General features: G+C 35.7%; 1 protein-coding gene across 16 annotated transcripts in view; it reads right to left on the reverse strand.

The window, feature by feature from the left end:
• The window catches only part of LOC116750720 (ankyrin repeat and KH domain-containing protein 1), a 124,092-nt gene that overhangs the window by 47,018 nt on the left and 55,076 nt on the right, over positions 1-21,998 (reverse strand). For 9 of the 16 annotated variants that reach the window (XR_004349073.1, XR_004349072.1, XM_032625729.1 and 6 more), the window contains exons 11-15: positions 16,399-16,455; positions 7,697-7,784; positions 4,897-5,024; positions 4,545-4,688; positions 2,829-2,931 (exon numbers count right to left, since the gene is read on the reverse strand). Coding sequence is in view for 13 of the 16 variants with exons in the window: in XM_032625729.1 (XP_032481620.1) it covers positions 2,829-2,931; positions 4,545-4,688; positions 4,897-5,024; positions 7,697-7,784; positions 16,399-16,455 (520 nt within the window). In the remaining 3 variants the exon portion in view is untranslated. Of the gene's footprint in view, positions 1-2,828; positions 2,932-4,544; positions 4,689-4,896; positions 5,025-7,696; positions 7,785-16,381; positions 16,456-21,998 lie in introns of those variants that run through there. The other 7 variants (XR_004349075.1, XM_032625730.1, XM_032625724.1 and 4 more) reach the window with 2 other exon arrangements.

A 21,998-nucleotide genomic window follows, 5' to 3' on the forward strand; every position in this document is an offset into this window, starting at 1 on the left:
CTGTAGAATCAGTTACTACAAATGAATGAGATGCAACAAGTGGCTTCAATCAACAAATTTATTTACAATATTAAATTTGGAAAGACAAAGGTTTGATATTACTTATGTATCCTTTCCCATGTGAATATTCATAACTATAGATGATAAAGCTAAACAATGCTAGAAAACTGAGCATATCACTCTTACCTAGTTTCACATTTTGTTTATAAAGGTGATTCTGAGGCCTCTGTCAGATGCCAGCTAGGATCTCAAATCCTTGAAAACTAACAATGGGTAAGTGAGATTAATTTCCTAAATCAGGAGAATATGAGTCAAGATGGAAGGAGCCTGGATGAATGGTGAACATGAAAGAAAAGAATGTTATAGTAGGATATATAAGAAACACCTTGGTAAGATTTATGGGCATGAATATATTTTAAAAGGATGCAGATATGAATAAAGACTTCATTCAGATAGGAGTAATATGTTATAAACTTGAAAAGATGATTGCTAGAATAGAAAGAGAGTCCTAGAGAGTAAGAATCCTTCCTCCATCCCTAGCCACATATGCAATGCAGGTATAATCTATGGACTTAGGAAAAAAAAAAAGCAAAACGGTCAAACAGCAATTTCATCACTCAAAGGAACTTCTCTAGCTACATAAATGAGAAATTTTAAGAAAAAGCCACTTTAAGGAGAAAATAATATATATTTAATAATTTAAGATAGATCTTTCTATCTACCCAGGTGATTCAATGTGTACTTTTACATCATCAATTGATTTTTCCTAATTTACAGTGATATAATATTCTATTACGCACACGATTTATATCAATACTAACATGAAATCTTAACGCAATGCATTATCACAGCTTGCTCCCACATAAATAAATGTTGGGTTGGCAACACCACTTGGCATCTGGCAACAGCAAGTGCCAAGTGTCTAGATACAAGTGTTAATTTTTTCCTTCCCTAATAATTTAGTAAAATGAAAGATTCCTTAAAAGGTTAGTTTATTTTGACACTATTCAGTAAGTAATAAAACATCAGGGACTTCCCTGGTGGTGCAGTGGTTAGGAGTCCACCTGCCAGTGCAGGGGACACAGGTTCAAGCCCTGTTCCAGGAGGATCCCACATGCTGCAGAGCAACTGGGCCCGTGCGCCACAACTACTGAGCCTGCGTGCCACAACTACTGAAGCCCATGGGCCTAGAGCCCGTGCTCTGCAATGGGAGAGGCTGCCACAATGAGAGGCCCGCGCACCGCAGCAAGGAGTGGCCCCCACTCGCTTCAACTAGAGAAAGCCTGCACGCAGCAACAAAGACCCAACGCAGCCAAAAATAAACAAATACATTTATAAAAAAACAAAAAACATCAGTGAAGAAAATAAGTAGCTACTCAGTATAAGAAGGTATTTCAGTAAGCAAAAATATGACTACTCACTTGAGCATCAACTTAAAAAGTCACTACCCAAACGTTTCAGTTGACTTACATATTAAATCTAAATTTAAAATGTTTTACTTCCTTTCTGCACATACTCTGTGTCCTTCCTAGCTTATTTCTTGGTTATTTTGTGGCTCTGTGTTAATAAATATTTTTAAAATGATTTCTTATTTAGTACTGAATTTCCCTAGCCAAAGTTACTACAGTCCTCTATAGGATACAGCCAAACAAAGAGCAACAAAAACAGAGGCATTTAGGTTTAAATATTTTACTAAAGGCTGTTAGCCAGTTAGGATACTCAGATTCCTTAACAAGTACATGCTTAATTTGTTTTTTATTTCTTAAGACTAAAAAGAGCAGTCTTCATTTTCTGAAGTTTGAATAGCTAGGTGTCCAATGGAAAACTGCTAGAATTAGCTTAAGTCAGAGAGACTACAGGTATTTTATCTCTGAAATTAATAGTTCAGAAATGAAGTAATCCTTGGTGAAGGCCTACAATACTCTAAAATTACTAAAATTGACATTAATTTGAAAGAAGCTTCTGTTTGCTGCTGTATAGTCATTCCTTACCAACTTCACTTAAAGCTGTGTTAAAGATACAAATACATACTTATACACTTCACTGTGATTTCAAAAATCTAGAACTTCATTGTCATATAATGAATGAAATACGCTTATACATTTGTTTTACATATAATAGTTTTTAATACTTTACATATTACCTATTTTCTTTATTTCAGAGAACTCAGGTAGGACAACCACATACATTATTACCAAGTGAAGGTACTTTATATCTACAAATGAAAATACAGCAGAAAAATAACAGAGCTCATAAACTTGAGTCCTTTAAATAATGTATACACCTTGATATTCACTTGGATATTATTCATATACTTTTTTATAGTTATTTGTCCGTGTTCACATATTGACAGATGTTAAGCCATATATTCAGCATTACATGAAAGAAACTAAATATAATTCTTAAACTTCTCACTCACCAAACTGAATCAATGCTACTAAGACTTGACAGCAAACATATTTTCATTCCTCATATTACTGTTTAGCTAAAGAATTGTGAAATGAAAAATGAATGCCTGATAAATTTTTGCTACTTTAATATAATTTGCTACTTTATTTAATATAATGAAGAACTTGGTATATGCTTAAGTATTTTTGCCTACGCCAGATGAAAACGACACCTAGAAGTACGTTAGCATTTTAAGAAATCATTTTTCCTAGTAGTTGTGTCTTTTCTATTTTAAATAATATGTAAGATGATTAGCATTTGTCAGAATTACCTACCTCAATTCTGGATACACAGTAACTGTGTACCATTAAAGTACCTTTATGAATTCATACTTTAGGTGATAAAATACCCATTTTAAGGAAAATAATTCAAGAACTAACCTTTTTGTACTCCTAAAACAGCAGGAGAGTTCTCCTGTAAAGTTCTGTCAGGTTCCTGTGGAGGTACAACCATGGCGAGTGTATGCATTGGTACACGTGGAACCTAAAAAGTCAACTCAGAAAAAAAGAATCTCAGACCAAAGAATAAAATAAAGGTCCATAAGTGAAACAGAGATCCTGTTTTAGATTTTCTTCATATACCACCAAATTAACTTTTTTTGTTTCTTTAAAAGAAAAATAAAGAAGAAGAAGGAGGAGGAGGGGAAGAAGAAGAAGAAGGGGAGGAAGAAGAAGAAGAAGGAGGAGGAGAAGGAGAAGAAAAGGAGAAGCAGCAGCAGCAGCATTATTCACCAAGCAGTAATTTCTGAGAATACTGATTGGGCAAATTCAGGCATTCTACAAACAGTCAATGACAAACTAAATGGAATTAATATCACTCTCTTGTTACAGAGAAATCCTTGCTGGTTTCAGTTATAGCTAGAAGTACAACTCACATATTCAACTAGCCAATTTACCCTTGTTCAAATTCTATATGGGTCAAAAGAAAAAAATCCAACACATTTCCTGAATTGGTGTATTTCAGTAGTTCTCAGAATAACTTTGTAGAAAACAATTTCAGATTTCACTGAACTTTGTATACTTAGTATACTCTCTATATTCTCTCCGTATTTTTAGGTAGGTTTAAAAATTACTTTAATGAATTTTTGGTGCATATATCCTGGTTTACCCACACCTTCCTGGATGACAAAAGTAACGATCTCTAGGATAATTAATATTGTCTTGGGAGGTATTAAGGGAAAATCATTCTCTTGGTTCAAGATCATGCTTAATGTATTCATAAAAAACCAAACAACCTTAAAGACCTAGTTGTAATAAAAGGACAACTTGGAATACTTATATTTATATTTGGTATTAAGTGTTTCTTTTTTTTTTTTTTTTTTTTTTTGCGGTACACGGGCCTCTCACTGTTGTGGCCTCTCCCGTTGCGGAGCACAGGCTCCGGACGTGCAGGCTCAGCGGCCATGGCTCACGGGCCCAGCCGCTCCCTGGCATGTGGGATCTTCCCGGACCGGGGCACAAACCCGTGTCCCCTGCGTCGGCACGCGGACTCTCAACCACTGCGCCACCAGGGAAGCCCTGTGTTTCTTTTTAAACACTATTTTCAGTAAATAAGACAATGAAAAAAATTTCCATGTACTTTTGAAGAAAATCTTAAAGAATTTAGGACCAGGTTTATTCAAATTTAAAAGAGAAATAAGCTGGACTTCCCTGGTGGCACAGTAGTTAAAAATCCGCCTGCCAATGCAGGGGACACAGGTTCGACCACTGGTCCGGGGAGATCCCACATGCCGCACAGCAACTAAGCCCGTGCGCCACAGCTACTGAGCCTGTGCTCTAGAGCCCGCGAGCCACAACTACTGAAGCCTGCGCGCCTAAAGCCTGTGCTCCGCAATGAGAGAAGCCACTGCAATGAGAAGCCCGCACACCGCAATGAGAAGCCCGCACATGGCAACGAAGAGTAGCCCCCACTCGCGGCAACTAGAGAAATCCCGGGTGCAGCGACAGAGACCCAACGCAGCCGTAAATAAATAAATAAATTTATAAAAAAAAAAAAGAGAGAGAGAAATAAGCCCATTTTACTAAAGGCTTATTTTAAACGAAAACTCCCAATTTGAAGAATATTTATATTTACAAATAAGCTCTGTTTTACATTACCTGAGATTGATCTTGACAAGGTGGGGTAAGCTGAGACACATCTGTGGTAGGAACTGACAGAACATTGTTTGGATAATCCAATAGATAAGAAACAACATTAGTATGGCCACCTTTTGCAGCTTCAATGAGCATTGTTGAGCCATCCTGAGAAAAATTGACACCATAATTAATTATTTATTAATTTCTTTTTATAATATGATTACTAAACACATTTAGTTTCTTAGCAGCTCATATAAAATCAAAACTCATTTAAACAGTAATGAATATTAATAATAAATATTAAGCACGAAAATATTTGAAATATATTTTAATAATGACGTATATATTATTTACTTATTTTGAAGTAGAATACCTTGAGACGATGAGTAGGGTCAGCCCCATGAGCCAAGAGTAGCTCCACAACTGCCAGGTGACCTCCTGCACATGCCAATGACACTACTGTATGATCGTTATTGGCTGTAGCCCTATTCACATTGGCACCTTCAAAGAAAAATAAACAGCAATCTTAGCAAAGCCAGTTCAGACAATATGATTTTAAAAACTTTTTTGAAGTACAACATAGATACAAAAAAGTGCACAAATCATAAGTGTATAGTTTGAAATTTTTTCACAAAGTGAACACACTTGTGTGACCAGCACCCAGATCAAGAAACAGAACATTATCCACATACCAGAAGCCCCACTTTGTGCACCTTTTCAGTCACTACCCCACCCTCCAATGGTAACTACTATCCTGACTTCCAAACTGGTTTTAGTTTTTGAACTTTATATGAATGAAATCATACAGTGTACTCTTTTGTGCCTGGCTTCTTTCGCTCAATATAATATTTTTGAGATTCATCCACATTGCTGTGCATAGCTGTAGTTCATTCATTCAATATCACTTCTAAAATGAAAAATCTAGATTAATAAATATATACAGGTTAATGTGAGCACCAAATAATATCATTGTATGTAAAGACAATGACATTTTTGATCTACTTCTAAAATGTGGCAGTATAGCCAGGTCTCAAAGCAGAGAAAACAGATTTTTTTAAACAATATTTACGAGAAATATAATTCTTCCTATTGTATATTTTAAGGGTCAGAGAGACCTGGATATGAAGAGAAGACAAAAGATTATCCAAATACCTTATTAGAAAGGCTATTTAGTAAGTTGTTCAATAGCTTTGTACAATATGACCAAAAAGAAGTCTAAATGCAAAATCTTTTCTTAGCCTCTTTTTTTGGTAAATTAATTTTGATTCACGGAAAAAAAGACCTCTCATTTTTAGTTCAACTACCTTTTACAATCCCAAAAGGACTCAACTAGATGGTTAAGACTATAGCAATGGGGACTTCCCTGGTGGTGCAATGGATAAGACTCCATGCTCCCAATGCAGGGGGCCTGGGTTTGACCCCTGGTCAGGGAACTAGATCCCACATGCACGATGCAACTAAGAGTTTGCATGCCACAACTAAGGAGCTGGTGAGCTGCAACTAAGGAGCTTGCCTGCCGCAACTAAGACGCAGTGAAACCAAAAAAAAAAAAAGGACTATAGCAACGTTCATTCTTCCTTCTTCCTTAATTCGACTTATTTTATGAAGGGAAAAATAAACCTAGGGGAAACTACTATTTATTTAATTTTCAAAAAGACCCAGCTGAACCTAATCCTAACTTGTATTAAAGTACCTTTGGGAAAGACGAGGCACACCAATAAACATCCTTACATTACCAACATAAGATTATTTTTAAAGTTGTTAATAATAAATTTAGTTGGGATTGTTTAGCACTTACTACAGCCTAGAAAGGCTATAATCAATGTGTTCTTATTCTTGACAAGCCTGATTATATGCTTAGCAGGGTAGTTGATGGTATGATTAGGAAAGGAGCATGAGAGAACTCTAAAGGTTATCCATCTGTTTATTACTTCTGCATGGTTGAAGTAAATAGCTTTTACAGACTAAGTTATGACATTATATAAGATATGCCTTACTTGGTAGCAAAATGTGATGTGAAGAAAATAGGCCTAATTTTATCCAATTAAAGAAGAAAGCAAGTATATTTAAAATGATAAAATCTTACACTGCATCCTTAATGGTACAAAATGTCAGAATTCTATTGGAATATACAATAGATATAAAATGTTTATTTGAATAATGTGACAAGACTTGAGTGGACCTTCCTTACAGTTTAACATCCTAAGATTTTTTTTATCAGATGCCAGAATACCTCGAACACTACACAGAGTTAGGCTGAACCAAAAGAAATTGCTGCTATTACCATCTTTGACATATACAATGACAATTTTATGTGGTTCAACATAAACTGAGTTCAGCAGCATTTCACTTTTCTATAGTAAATAGTCTTGAACTACCTCTTATCCATCATTTGAACTTCTTTGCCTAAATATATTCTAATAATAGAATCTCTAGAGGAATATAAAAATAATAAATAACACCCTTGTGTACTTGGTTGATTTAACTGTACCATAAACAACAGTAGCAGACTTTCTCTCCTCCACCCTTCCCCATTTCCAGCAGAACTGCCTTAAGTGCTGAACGATACTGTATCTACTAAATATAGCTGGACGCTTTACCTTTGACATTTCCAACTTTGGGGAGTAACCATATACTCTTTGGTTGATAAAAACTTCAAACTCAAAACTAATAAACAGGACTTCCCTGGTGGTCCAGTGGTTAAGAATCCGCCTTCCAATGCAGGGGACGCGGGTTCGATCCCTGGTCAGGGAGTTGGGATCCCCCATGCCGCGGGGCAACTAGGCCCCTGTGCCACAACTACTGAGCTCGCGAGCCTCAACTAGAGCCCACGCGCCGCAAACTACAAAGCCCACGTGCCCTGGAGCCTTCGCGCCACAACTAGAGAGAGAGAAAAAAAAACCCACACGCAGCAACGAAAGATCCCGTGTGCCACAACTAAGACCCAATGCAGCCAAAAAAAAAGGACCTGATGCAGCCAAAAAAAAAAAAAAAAAACTAATAAAGATTCCAGCAAAGTACCTTATGAACTCTGCTTCCTAATAAAATACAGCAACAAAAGACTGGAATATAATACTTATACTATAGGTAAAGTAGCTTTAACAGAAATTGCAACAGTTTAGGAACTTTTTTCAGAAGTTGTACTTTCTTGGAAATGCACACTTGTACTTTACCTTTGCTAATAAGAAACTGCACGGTGCACAAATGGCCAGCTCTCGCAGCTTTCATCAAAGGGGTTCTTCCACCTTCAGATTCATGTTCCTAGTAAAGAAACATAAAATAATCCATCAGTGCCAATTCATTAACCATCTATTTTTAACACTTAGTATCAATGACATAAGAAATAATGAAGATTTAATACTTACTCAATGCAGTCACTTATGTTACCTACCTCAATTCCTCCAAAATACAGGATTAATTTCAGTCCACATTAGATGGTGTAACTTTCTAAGAGCACGTTCAGTTTTACATACCAAACAATAAACATTAAGGATAAGACTTATGTTTAGTTTGATCCCCAAAGAGAAGTAACTGCATTTTTCTAATACTAAGGTTAAAAAGATATTTCCCTAACTATTCATCTGAACTATGAAAAAGGAACCTTAATTTTGTGAGGTGATTTTGAGGATCTCATCATATCAGAAGCCAGTAAGAGATCTATCAAAGGAGAGAAACCAATCTCTGAAGAAAAACACTATGGTATTTCAGGAGTAAAGGGAAAAGGAAAAAGAAAAACATACAAATGAGCTGATTATTTTTTAGAGTAGAAATTAAATGCTTGAATAGTCAAAGACAAAAGAAGCAGTCTTACAATAGTAGGAAGATTGTTATTCTTCCTAGCAAGTTTGTCCGCAAGAGGAATGAATGAGAAAACAGCTTCTCAAGCATCCTAATATCAAATGCCACTAAAAAAAGCTTGCTTGTATGGTAAGTAGTACTGCCTGTTGGGAGTACTGTGAACTCTTACTACATTCATCTAAGTATTAAAATGTAGCTGACACATAGCTTTTACAAAAAGTTCTCTCAACTATCCCCTCTTTCACTATGTATGCAAACATTAATTTCTGTTGTTCTTGTCCTCTTTTGTTACTAAGAAAAACTTGATAAAGAACGGTGATTTCTTCTTACATAACTATATCTCACTACAACTTTGGCAAACTAACAATAAGAATAGATTGTCAACCCAATGGAAACTTTAAACTGGACTGCAGTGACAGGAATTCCACTCTAAAAGAAGTTTTTTTCTTTTATCTTGATAGTGTAGAATTCTCAACCTCCTAGTTTATGTTTTGATTTTTGTTATGCATATTGATTAGACAACAATCTTTATTAACTCTAAGGTATGGAGGATGAATAACTATAGATAATGCCAACAAAATTTGGCTTTAGAATGAATTTTGAACTTATATTCAAATGTAGGTAAATCTAATATTCTGGCAATTTACTTCAAACAAAACGGAATACACATCATGAAGAGCTTACTCAGAAAGACCTAGAAAGTTGTGTCAACACACTACATGCTGGAGTTGTTGTATCAGCTACACACTGGAAAGAAACTGCTCCTTTAGCAACTGCTATTTCCCCTCCTGTCTCAGGATCTGTGTGCTTAAGCTGCTCTCTCTTCCCTGTAACACTTCTTTGTTAGCTCCTTTTCATCCTTGACTGTCTCAAGTTAAGTGTTATTTGCTCAAGGAAGACTTTCCTGAACCTTCTTGACTAGATCACTTTTCCTACTATTGACTTACAGTTCTACGAACTGCTCTTTCATAAGTTCCAATCACATATTAGTTTGTGTTAACTATTTGGGTAACATGTCCACCATTCAAGTATAAGCTTCATGAGAAAAGCAATCATGTCCATTTTTGCTTATCATTATATACCTAATGTCTAAAACAATGAAGTACTTGAACACTGTTTACCAAGAAGGAACCTAAGCACATGTGACCTCTCAAATCTTCCCTTTCATAGAAATGAAGTTTGAAGTTTAAATTTTCTACTAGGTAAATATGAGAAAGGTAAGTTAATTTTAAGACTGGTAGCTAAACTTAGAGTAAGACATTCATTACCTTCATTTGATAATACATTATTACTAGATCATGGGTGGGCAATACTAATGTCACTTTTCCTTGTTTTTTCTGTCTTATCTCTTAAGCCTGGCAGTGACACCCATCAATGCAACTAGTAGTGGCAAAGACAAAAGATTCTGAAAGCCCTGTTTAGAATAAACTTGTAAAGTAACTTTTAAAGTACTTGTTAGTTCTGTATATTTAAAATATTCCCATAGCTGTTAAAAATAAGAAATCAGAAGGTATAATCTCAAGATGCTCACTCCAAGTGAAATTTCAAAATTCAACATACTAATAAAACTTTGGAAATAAAAGGTGTTAAAAGCTGCCTATTTTATTTTCCTCCCTATAAATTCATTCCTTTGGTTCTGAACAATATGTTTGAGGAAACAGTTGATACGATACTACAACTTTATAATGTATTATAATATTTCTTGTCCTAAAATTAATAATGCATATTCCACAACACATACCATTTGTCCCAAAGTATCTGACCACTGAATCCTTTTAGGATAGGAATCAAATTTGTCTATACAGTTGACCCTTGAATAACATCGGTTTAAACTGTGTAGGTCCATTTATATGTTGATACCTAAGTTCTACACTACACGATCACAGGGGTGCAGAACCCCACACAACACGGGTAGATGTGGTTATATGCGGATTTTCCACTGCACAGGTGGACATCCCAACCCCCACGTTGTTCAAGGATCAACTGGCTACTTACTTATGAATGTTGGATTTATTATTTCAGCCAATATTTGTTCAATATCAATAAAATTTTAGGATACGAATTATGATTATTTCCTTCATAAACACAGAAAATTATTTTTCAAGGCTACAAACTTAGGTATTGTGCAATTTAACCTTTTTTCTTTCTTCTTTTTGGAGAACAGCTAGAATAATATAGGGATTATCTATTCCTTGAACATTTGGTAAAACTCACCTATAAATCCATCTGGGATCCTCTTACCTTCATTAGGTGGATGGTTTTGAATTACTGACTCAGTTGGTGAAATGGTTGTTTTATTGAGGTATACGATTCTAGAATCATTTTTTTTTGGGCCATGCAGCGAGGCTTGTGGGATCTTAGTTCCTCGACCAGGGATTGAACCTGAGCCCTCGGCAGTGAAAGCACAGAGTCCTAACCACTGGACCGCCAGGGAATCCCCTTGAATCATTTTTGATAATTTATATTTAAAAATCAGTATTCATTTCATCTAAATATTCAAACTGATTGTTCATATTGCCTTATAAATTTTAAAGTTCTCTACTATATCATATAGTTATAACTCCCTTTAAGTTTCTATATCTTTTGCCCTTTTGAAAAAAGCTGGGCTTATTTTATCTGTTTCAGAATTTTTTAAAAATCAGCTTTTATTTTGCTGTTCATCCTTATTTTTTCTTTTTTTAACTCTATTTTTTGTTGTTTACTATTCTATTAACTTTTTAAAAACTTTATGTCCTTCCTTCTTTGTGCTGTTGTTCTTTTACTAGCTTCATTTACTTTCATTATACACATACACACACACACACACACACACACACACACACACACACACACACACAAAATTTTCCTTCTAAGGACCACTTTAGCTGTATCCTTTCACCCAAGTTTTGATGTGTAGTTTTGGTGATAACATCTATTTTGCAATTTTTACTGGGATTGCCTTTTTAACTCATGAATTATGTAAAAGTATTTTTCCTCATTTTCTAGTTATATGGGATTTTTAAAATAAGGTTTTATTGTTAATTTGTAATTTTAAAAAGACAGAGACCAGAGAATGTAGTTCATATGATTAAGAAGTTTGTTTTAAAGACTTTTTTGTGGCCTAAAACATGCACCAGATTTACACATATTCAATGCACTGGAAAATAGCATATTCCATATTTATTGGGAACAAAATGATAGCTCTCTATTTATAGAAGCAAATTTGATTTTTCTATTCTTAACAATCGCTTTATGTATTTGATCTATCAGTTTCATAGAGAAGTGTGGGAAAAAATCCTATCACTACAAATGTAGAGCTGACTAATTTTCTTGTAATTCTGTAATTTTCTATTTTAATTGGAGGGTAGATCTTAGTTACTGATTAGTAATTGATTGTTATACTAGCTGGAGGAGCATTTATTTATCTCTAAAAATGATTTTGGTTTAAAATTCCATTTTCCCTGATATTAATATTGCCTTACATAACTTTTTCCATTACTTTGTCAACCTTTCCCTGTCATTTTTTTTTAGATCTTTCTCCTGAAAACAGAATTTGCTAGATTTTGATTTTGAATCTAATTCAAGTCTATGCCCTTTCAACAATTAAGTTCAATAGGTTTATATTTGTTCTGATTAATAATATATTTTTGTAAAAAAGAATCTTTAAAGTTATTCAGTACCTGATTCTTCACTCCTAAGCAACACAAGGATTCTAGAATGGCTTTTGAACTTTCTAACATATTCTGCTGAATTTCATACTATTGCTGTCTACATTTTTAGTACTACTTTCGTTTTAAGCATAAAAATTTAGGATTTATACTCACAAATTCGTATTTATAGTTTACCAATTTCTGTGCTTACCGTAGCTTCCTGCATCCCACGCCTTCCACGCCTTCCTCCAGGGTTCTTTTTTCTCCTTATTGATGTACATAACTTTTAGTAGTTCTTTTGGCAAGGGTCTGAGGTGGTAAACTTTTATTCTTTGTAGATCTGAAAATATGCTTATTTTTCCTTCTTTGGAATGTTAGTTGAGTATAGAATTCTATATTGTGTTATTTTCTTCTGGTTTTTTTTTGGGGGGGGTGCTGCGTTGGTTCTTCATTGCTGCGTACAGGCGTTTTCTCTAGTTGCGGCGAGCAGGGCTACTCTGAGTTGCGGTGTGCAGGTTTCTCATTGTGGTGGCTTCGATTGTTGCGGAGCACGGGCTCTAGGTGAACGGGCTTCAGTAGTTGTGGCACGCAGGCTCTAGAGCGCAGGCTCAGTAGTTGTGGCACATGGACTTAGTTGCTCCGCAGCATGTTGGATCTTCCTGGACCAGGGCTCAAACCCGTGTCCCCTGTGTTGGCAGGTGGATCCTTAACCACTGTGCCTCCAGGGAAGTCCCTCTTATGGTATTTTGAGAATACTACTCTCCATTGTTTTCTGTGATTATTTTTGTTGATGAGAATCTAACATCAAAAATTTAATTGTTGTTCCTTTGAGAATAATTCATTTTTCCTCCAATAGCTTTTAAGATTTTTCTTTATCCTTAAAATTCTGCAGTTTCATTTGTTCTGCTTAGCAATTATTTTTCAATCAAGGATTCATGTCAGGCTTCAGTTCTAGAAAATTCTCCATCATTATCTCTTCAAGCATTGCCTCTGCCTTCTATTTCTAGCTTCTGTTCCAGGAACTTCATATATATATATATATATATATATATATATATATATATATATATAGTCAAATACATATATGGCCTCTCAATTTCTCTTTCATATTTTCCATCTCTTTACCTTTGTGCTATATTACCTATTTTATCATTTGATTCATTAATTCTTATTTTTTTTTTTTTTTTTTTTTTTTTGCGGTACGCGGGCCTCTCACTGCTGTGGCCTCTCCCATTGCAGAGCACAGGCTCCGGACGCGCAGGCTCAGCAGCCATGGCTCACGGGCCCCGCCGCTCCGCGGCACGTGGGATCTTCCCGGACCGGGGCACGAACACGTGTCCCCTGCATCGGCAGGCGGGCTCTCAACCACTGCGCCACCAGGGAAGCCCTGATTCATTAATTCTTTATTCAACTGTCCAATATACTGTTTATCCTATATATTTAGTTTTTATTTCCACAATTTTTTCTCCTGAAAGTTTGTTTTATTTCGTATCTATCTGTTCTTAATTCATAATCATCAGCTTTTGTTTCATTGTCTCACATTGTTTTATGGCTATTGTTCATAGTTTAAAATAAGCATGCTTAAAATCTTTGACTCAAGTCTTTTATTTCAATTTCCTTGGGCCTGTACTCTCCTGTGCTGCTGCTTTTTGTTTGCTTGCATTTGGACTATCTCTCTTCATGTAGATTTGCTCCTGAACTTTATAAATTTTTTATTTGATAAAGCTCATTTTGCATGGGAGTTGTTTTTTTTCTTTTATTTCCATCCACAAACTTATCCCTTCTCATTAGATGGTCTGAAAGTTACCTCAGTCTGGCCCATTTCAGAAGTAGCTCTTTCTTTGGCAACTTAAGCTTCTTATCCCATGAAGTTATTTCTGTTCTTCTCACTAAATCAAATAATGACGCCCTCCAAGTTCTTAGTTACAATGTTGTCTTTGCATCTTCTCTCTATGAAGAACAATTTGCTAATTTCTGACTGCGACTCTGGGCAGTTGCTTGGAGCTTTTTTTCCATGCTGCTTCATAGGCTGGGCAATAAGACTGTACCTATTGGCCAGTTCCATGTGAGATGCATTCAGTCCCTATTCCCTTAAAGATGATGAAATTCCAGCCCCCAGTGCCCATTTTTTTTTAGGTTTAATTCTCCTTGGGCCTACAGCTTCAGCTGTGGATCCAGGGTCCATTTCTAGTCCACAGAGTTCGTTGGTCTTGTTTCTGAGTATAGCTATATATTTTCAGTTTAGTTTGTTTTTCTCCCATATTTTATTTATTAGATCTATGTACTTGAATGATAGAGAGCAGAGAGGTTTCAAAATATACTAACAGTGACTTTACTTTCTTGACTGGAAGTCATTTGTTACTTACATTTAAACAACTTTGAGATAGAACTCATTCAACATACAATAACCTAGAAAGAAAGAACTTGGCCTTTAAAAAAAAAAGTGTATTAGGAGTTTTGTGTATTGCACAGATAGTTTTAAGAATCAATAAAAAATTGATAAAAGTTTTCCAGCTTTAAGTAGTAAAGTTTTAAAATATGTATATACGCTACTCCTTAATAAAAAGTTATTTAAAAAGTGGGAGGTCCTATTTAGTTTATTAAGGTAAACTAATCAACAGTTGAAACATATTTATAAGTGGATAATCAGAGCTCATGAGCCTGCTAAAATCTTGTCCATAAAAAATGCACTGCAAAGTTCTGGTTCCGACGCATAAGCATTATGAGAAAAAAGGTGCATTTTTTTTCTATTTGGCTTTAGATAACAAAATTTAATTTTAGATTTAGGCTTTTTTTCTTTAAAATAATTTGATTTCCTTTAAAACCACAGTCCTGGGCAACCAAGGTATATATCAAAGATTGTAACTATATCACAGAGCCGGTGTTTCTTGCAGTTGAAGGAGGACACTGTCTAGGGGGAAGGACCAGAATCAGAGGAGAGGAGAGGGAGACTGCTTTATACTATGTATGTACTAAAGGATTCTTACACTCTCCCCTAGGGGATATGTTCTTCCAACCCACCACTGTATATTACTCATTAACTTAGTGATCTGTTACTGATCAGATTCATATCCCTCAGCAGAACTGAGATGGAAAAAGATTAAGAGGCACCGTTTTAGGGTTTGTGTTTAGCTCAGTTTCTAAAAACCACAAGTAACAAAGACAAAAACCAAGCTTACTCAGTTTGGATGAAGGAAGAATGATAATAAAGCAAAGGCTGGAAAAGAACAGAACTCAGCAACGATGCAGAATAATCTACAGACTCTAGCAATGTCTCAAAGTGTGGAATACAGAGGACTTATGAGAATCTCCTGGGATATCATTTAAAATGCAGACTCCCCATTTCAGATCTGCTGAATCTGAACCTCTAAAAGTGGGGCTGCAAACCTCAATTTTAAAAAGTATCCCAAGTCTTGAGACTTACAGCTAGACAGACAGATTTAAAATCACATTTTCTTTAACAAGTCCAGGGAGAAAAAAATAACTTTATCTGAACTAACACTCAGCTTTACATTCTTGATAGGAGCCACAGCTATTACATAAACTGAGTAAAAGTTTACATTTTCACATAGCATTTTGTGAAAGAAATTTATTTACTTTCTTCAAAATAGAATGAATATATAACAACTTCTCATTCCAAAAGCCAATAAAAAAGATACTTAATAAGCATTATGGTTAAGAGTGGCTTGACACTGAAAAATTTATTTTAGATGGCCTAAATTAATTGTGAAGCAATCACAACTTATTCCTAATTTAAAAATTAAGCACTGCTCCTGAGTATAAACAAATCTCTCTGGATTACAATGGATATTAAATTTGCTTGACTTTTAAAAGCATCAGACACAAATTCCACACATTTTTTTTCAAAAGAAATGTTTGTTTATCAACAAGTATTCACCTTCTTAAAAGACAATCTTAGAACGAGGTTACACGAGAGGATTTTAAAAAGAAAATTTTAATTTTATAGAAATTAGGGCATGAGTAATATAGTAAATGTTTCACTAAAATGTTTTGTTGTTGTTGTTTGTTTGAGGTATATAGAAAAAAATCCAATATATCACCCTAAATCTGAGTTTCAGATTTTTGTTGAACAAAGTTGAATACAAAGGGCTTTATGACTGAGACTTTCTCTCTGGGTTATCTTAACTCTCTCAATAAGGGAGAATGCAAAAAAACTATCTGAATAAGAAAGTCTATTTTAACCTAAGAGATTTTTTTTTTTTTTTTTTAGGAATACCACATAAAAAGAATACTAAGGAGGCAAACCACTAGTAATGTAAATCTCTTTTTATTGGAATTTCATAATCTTTTTCAATCAAAGAGGATTTCCTTTGTCACCCAACAGGGTCCTGGAACTTCTTGACTGGAATTCAGGTATCTAGAGTTCTGGTTACCTACATCATCTATTCTTTATGTAGTAGCTTACAAGCATCAAAGGCCACCCTCACCTGATGCTTGGCCGGATCTATGCCCTCCAAAATAGTCTTCATGTCCTCCTGCTTGTCCTGTGAAAGGAAAAAGAAGAACTCACGGATCTTATTCCAAAAACGAAAATCACATTTGGCCATGAAGACCTTGTGACCAGTACTTCAGGTGCTGGGCTTTATTAACTCAGGATCTTCAACTAAAAAGATTCTCATCTGTAGAGACCATAATCTCATGAACAGAGTATGATTTTCAAGTATGATAATATGGTTCTCTACCAATATAACTTCAATATAAACCTTAACATACGCAGACCTAATTCTGCTAAAGTTTTTGAACTCATGCCTTTATCTCCAAATACAACTAAAACCACAGAAAATAGAGCAGTATCTTAATATCTAACCAAGGAAAATAATTAAATCAAAAGATTTGCGAATATCAGAAGCTGAGAGATAAAAGTAGGAAAAATACTGTAAGAGATTAAATAGTTCTGTAGTACCTCCTCCCCCCATTATAAATGCACTTAGTGCTCACACTTTTCAACTAAAACAGGAGACTTGAACGAACTTGAGAGATGGAATATCTGTATTTTTCTAGATCTAGTCTCCAGACAGGGAGAAAGTACTCAAAGATGAGACAGGGAGATGGTTGAAGAAACAGTAGTAAGAATTGCAATCACTGACCAGGATCAACTATATCTCCAAATAAAAGAAATGTGGCCTAGAGAAGGCTTCACCCTAAGTCACTCCTACCTCCTACCCTGGATGATATGCTTACCCTAAGGGGATGCATGCTCCTATGGTAGAGATTTGGTGAGAAAGTATTCTGAGTCAACTCTATGATTTGAACAAGCTGACTGTTAAAGTTCACTTCTCCCTTCCTCAACCCCATATGATTTTCAACAAAGACAAGCTCCATTCAAATAAGAATAAATAAGCACAAAGTATCCAACACAGAACCTATTAAGAAGTTCCTACAAAAATGGAAACAAAATTTTAGTCAAATGTTCCCTTGTACTTTCAAAAATATTAAAGAGAATATGAACGCTTTAACTAGTGGAACAAAGTGATATAACAGCAAGAGGAAACTTAAAAGGGAGTTGGGGGTACTTCCCTGGTGGCACAGTGGTTAAGAGTCTGCCTGCCAATGCAGGGGACATGGGTTCGAGCCCTGCTCCAGGAAGATCCCACATGCCACGAAGCAAGTATGCCCGTGCGCCACAACTACTGAGCCCGTGAGCCGCAACTACTGAAGCCCATACACCTAGAGCCTGTGCTCTGCAACAAGAGAAGCCACCACAATAAGAAGCCTGTGCACTGCAATGAAGATCCAACGCAGCCAAAAATAAATAAATTAAAAAAAAAAAAAAAAAAGAAGTGAGTTGGGGGACTTCCCTGGTGGCGCAGTGGTTAGGAATCTGCCTGCCAATGCAGGGGACACGCGTTCGAACCCTGGTCCAGGAAGATTCCACATGCCACGGAGGAACTAAGCCCGTGTGCCACAACTACTGAGCCCGCACTCTAGAGCCCGTGAGCCACAACTACTGAGCCCACGTGCCACAACTACTAAAGTCCGCACACCTAGAGCCTGTGCTCCACAACAAGAGAAGCCACCGCAATGAGAAGCCTGAGCATTTCAACAAAGAGTAGCCCCCGCTCGCTGCAACTAGAGAAAAGCCTGTGCGCAGCAATGAAGACCCAACGCAGCCAAAAATAAATAAATAAATAAATTTATCAGGGGAAAAAAGTGAGTTGGAAGAGCAGAAGATAACTAAGTAATGATGAAACCATGAAAACCACATTAGAAGCAGCAACAAGTATACAGAAAAAATAGTGACCTGGTGGATGGGCTTAAGAAAGAAACAATACAGAGGAAAAGGACAAAGAAATGAAAAGAATCAGACATAAAAATAATAAGGGAGATTCAATATGTGTATAATAAATGTTCCAGAAGAAAACAGAACAGAAAAAGAAGTATTCAAGGCTGCAACAGAAAAAAACTGGAGAAGGATGATGAGGAGAAAAAAAAGGAGAGGGGAGAGAGGATGAACTAAAATCTTTAAATAGAAAGCACTCACGGTTTTCCAGGAAAAACTGTTATAAAATAATAAACACCAAGACACATCCTGGCGAAATCACAGAGGTTTAAGTATAATGAAAGAATCTTATGATAATCCGGGCAGAAAGGAAATCACTTACATATAATGGGGAATATTCTAGCAGGCTTTGGCAATATTTAATACCAGAAGACAGTAGAATAGAGGGCTTAGAATTTTGAGGGGAAAAAACAAGTGATTCATTAATTTTATATTTGGCTACATTCATTTATAAATACAACATAAAGTAATATCAAAAATGCAAGCACCTGTGAACTCTTTTTTGGTTGAGGAAAGTAAATTCAAAACAAAATACCAGTATCAGCCAGCCAAAAGGTGAGTCAAGTTCAGGAAATCAGGAATTCAGAGTCTACATAATATGAAAGACTAGTAAGGTAAACACTGAATCCACCTAAATATACAGTTAAACAACTTTGAGAAATAATAGGGTCATAAAACAGAATGTAAATGTTATAAAATCATGACAATGTAATAATAAAATAACTCATGAAAATCCTATGGTGGAAGACACATTAATCTCCTCTTCAGAATGGAGTCAATAAACATTGTCTAAATATCTGATTTTTAAAAAATCAGTTTTTTAAAAGAAATTAACAAAATATTTCAAAATTTGCATTTGTAAATGATGTCTGAATAAATACTTTTCCAGGAAGCAACTTTATACCTGTGTTTTATATAGTTCAACAATTAGTTCAGCAATTAGTGAGCAGCTCATAGGGCTACTTGGAACACAGGAATTTTTTTAGATAAAAGAAACATGGGGACTATGATCAGAGATTAGAAAATTAAACCATAAAAAAAGGAAGGAAGGAAGAAGGAAAGGGAAGGGAGGGAGGGAGGGAGGGAGGGAGGAAGGGAGGGAGGGAGGAAGGGAGGGAGGGAGGGAGGGAGGGAGGGAGGGAGGGAGGGAGGGAGGAAGGGAGGAAGGAAGGAAGGAAGGAAGGAAGGAAGGAAGGGAGGGAGGGAGGGAGGAAGGGAGGAAGGAAGGAAGGAAGGAAGGAAGGAAGGAAGGAAGGAAGGAAGGAAGGAAGGAAGGGGAAATCTAACCCATGTTAATGAGAATATAAGAATCAGGAGACCTCAATTGTTAGTAGAAGTATAGACTAGTTCAGCATTTTTGTACAGTTTCGCAGCAGCTATCAAACTTTTAGATGTGGACCCTCTGAAAACTGGCAATTTCACTTCTAGGAATTTATCCCTATAGATATATTCACAAAAGTAGCAAAAATACGTAAATCTGCATAACAATATTTAGTGCAGTACCATTTGTAATCTTTAAAAATTATAATAACCCAGATGTTTATGAATAAATAAATGGTTAATAAATTATATAGAACACTGGGTACCTGTGAAAAAGAATGAGAAATCTTAGGAATTGACAGAAAAATATTATATTAAAAAGAAAAAAGTTTCAGAACAGTATATGTGGTAACAAATCTATTCATATAAAAAAGACATATAGCCCACATACACAATATATATATGCTTGAGTGTATAGAAATGTTTAGAAAGACACACAACATATTGCTTAAATTAAAAAAAAATCTTACAAAAGAGGATATAGAAAAGAAATAGAAATCCTCTATTTCCTAAGATTTAATATAGATAACAAACTGATCCTTCAAATTTTTTGTTTCTTTTAAGGTAAGTCCATATCAAATCTAATTTCCAGGATTAAGAACCGGAGGGTGCTAATGTATCCATGTCCAAATCACCCACTTTCCACTAGCTCAACTATTCTAGGAAAACGCCCCCCAAAGTTCATTTGGCTAGAACACAGTCTAAGAAAAGCAACAAGGGTCAAAGAGCTTACTTCATGGTTAGGGAGGAAAATCAGTGATAGACCAGTACAACATATTCAAGGGGCGTAATTTACTCAGTGCAGAAGTGCTTCGATTTTCATTCCAACATTAAAAATAATAAACCTTTAAAAGTTATGATCGGGCTTCCCTGGTGGCGCAGTGGTTGAGAGTCCGCCTGCTGATGCAGGGGACACGGGTTTGTGCCCCGGTCCGGGAAGATCCCACGTGCCGCGGAGCGGCTGGGCCCGTGAGCCATGGCCACTAAGCCTGCGCGTCCGGAGCCTGTGCTCCGCAACGGGAGAGGCCACAACAGTGAGAGGCCCGCGTGCCGCAAAAAAAATAAAAATAAAAATAACTGATTTGCATAGGACCAACTATTACTCAATATGGCAAAGACCCAGAATTAGCAACACTGTGTGCCCACCACACTTCTTTAGGTTGGTTCTATTTATTTTCTTTGATCTACTGCATCTAAAGCAGATTTATTATGAGCTTAAAGAAAGAATCCATGTCCTATCTTGTCCTTGGAAAAACCTCTCCATCTTCCACCCCTATTTTCAAGGTGGCTAACATCTCACAGTAAAACGGTATTTCTAAATTCCTTGTCTCTCACTGGGCATTACCTATGCATACTTGAAAGCCAAAGCTGAAAAACCAATCCTAAAGAAAGGAAATTTTGAAAAGTTTGAAGGCATATGAGAAGAGGATGTAACAAAAGTTTATTCTGCTACTCAAAATAAAGTTTAACCAAAGGAAAAGAAGAATAAATTCATAATTGAACAATTCCAAAGATAACTGGAGAGATTTTATTCTTAAGAAAATAGTTTACTTACAATAAAAATCCATGTTAAGAAAACTTTTCCTACTTCTTTGACAGTATTTAAGTAGGATAAAATACTGATAGTAAAAAGACAGGGTGGGAGAGATATGATTTAGCATTATAATGCCAAATTATTCTTTACTGGGATGGCCTTACCACATTACTGTGTTTTCTAGGGATTAGTAACTTTTATCTATTAAAATATTTTATAGTAAGCTAAATTTGCTAATTATTAATTATAAATAATGCCCCAAATTAAGTAATTTAAGATACATTTAATATACCCAAAGATTTTAAGAGAGAGAATAATTTGTGTAACACATCATTATTATTAATTATGACTCACACCTTAAAATTTCATTTTCTTCAAGGATCCCATAGCACTGCACACATTCTTGGGCTAAGTACTCATCTAGTCCATCTGATACCTCCAAAAAGGTAGCTAGTTAACCTGTTCTTTAAAAATCATAAAATTAGATTTCTTAAGCCACGTCATTAAAGATCTTCTGGTCCAAACCCCTCATAAAATAAAGGAAAGGGGGGAGATGAGAAAGAAAAACAAAAGAAGGCTAGGGAATCTAAGTGATTTGCCCTAGGACACCCAGCATAGCCAAAGAAAGAATATTTACAGGACTTGGGTAAAATAGTCCAGAAAATAACACTAGATTTTATTTTACAGATGAGAATATTGAGGCAACTATTTACTTATAGATCAGTGATCTGATGGCTGTGATGAAAATTCCAGTGTCTTGTCTAATGCTCAGTAGCATCTCTAATGTTGAGTTCTTTCTAAATAACTAAGTGTAGCCTTTGTCACTCATTAGCCCTCCATTCAGATACAGGATTACAGGATGCCTTCCACAGGTATTTCTTCCTTTTAGTAGA

This window comes from Phocoena sinus, chromosome 3, assembly GCF_008692025.1.
Source record: "Phocoena sinus isolate mPhoSin1 chromosome 3, mPhoSin1.pri, whole genome shotgun sequence".
Classification (NCBI taxonomy): domain Eukaryota; kingdom Metazoa; phylum Chordata; class Mammalia; order Artiodactyla; family Phocoenidae; genus Phocoena; species Phocoena sinus.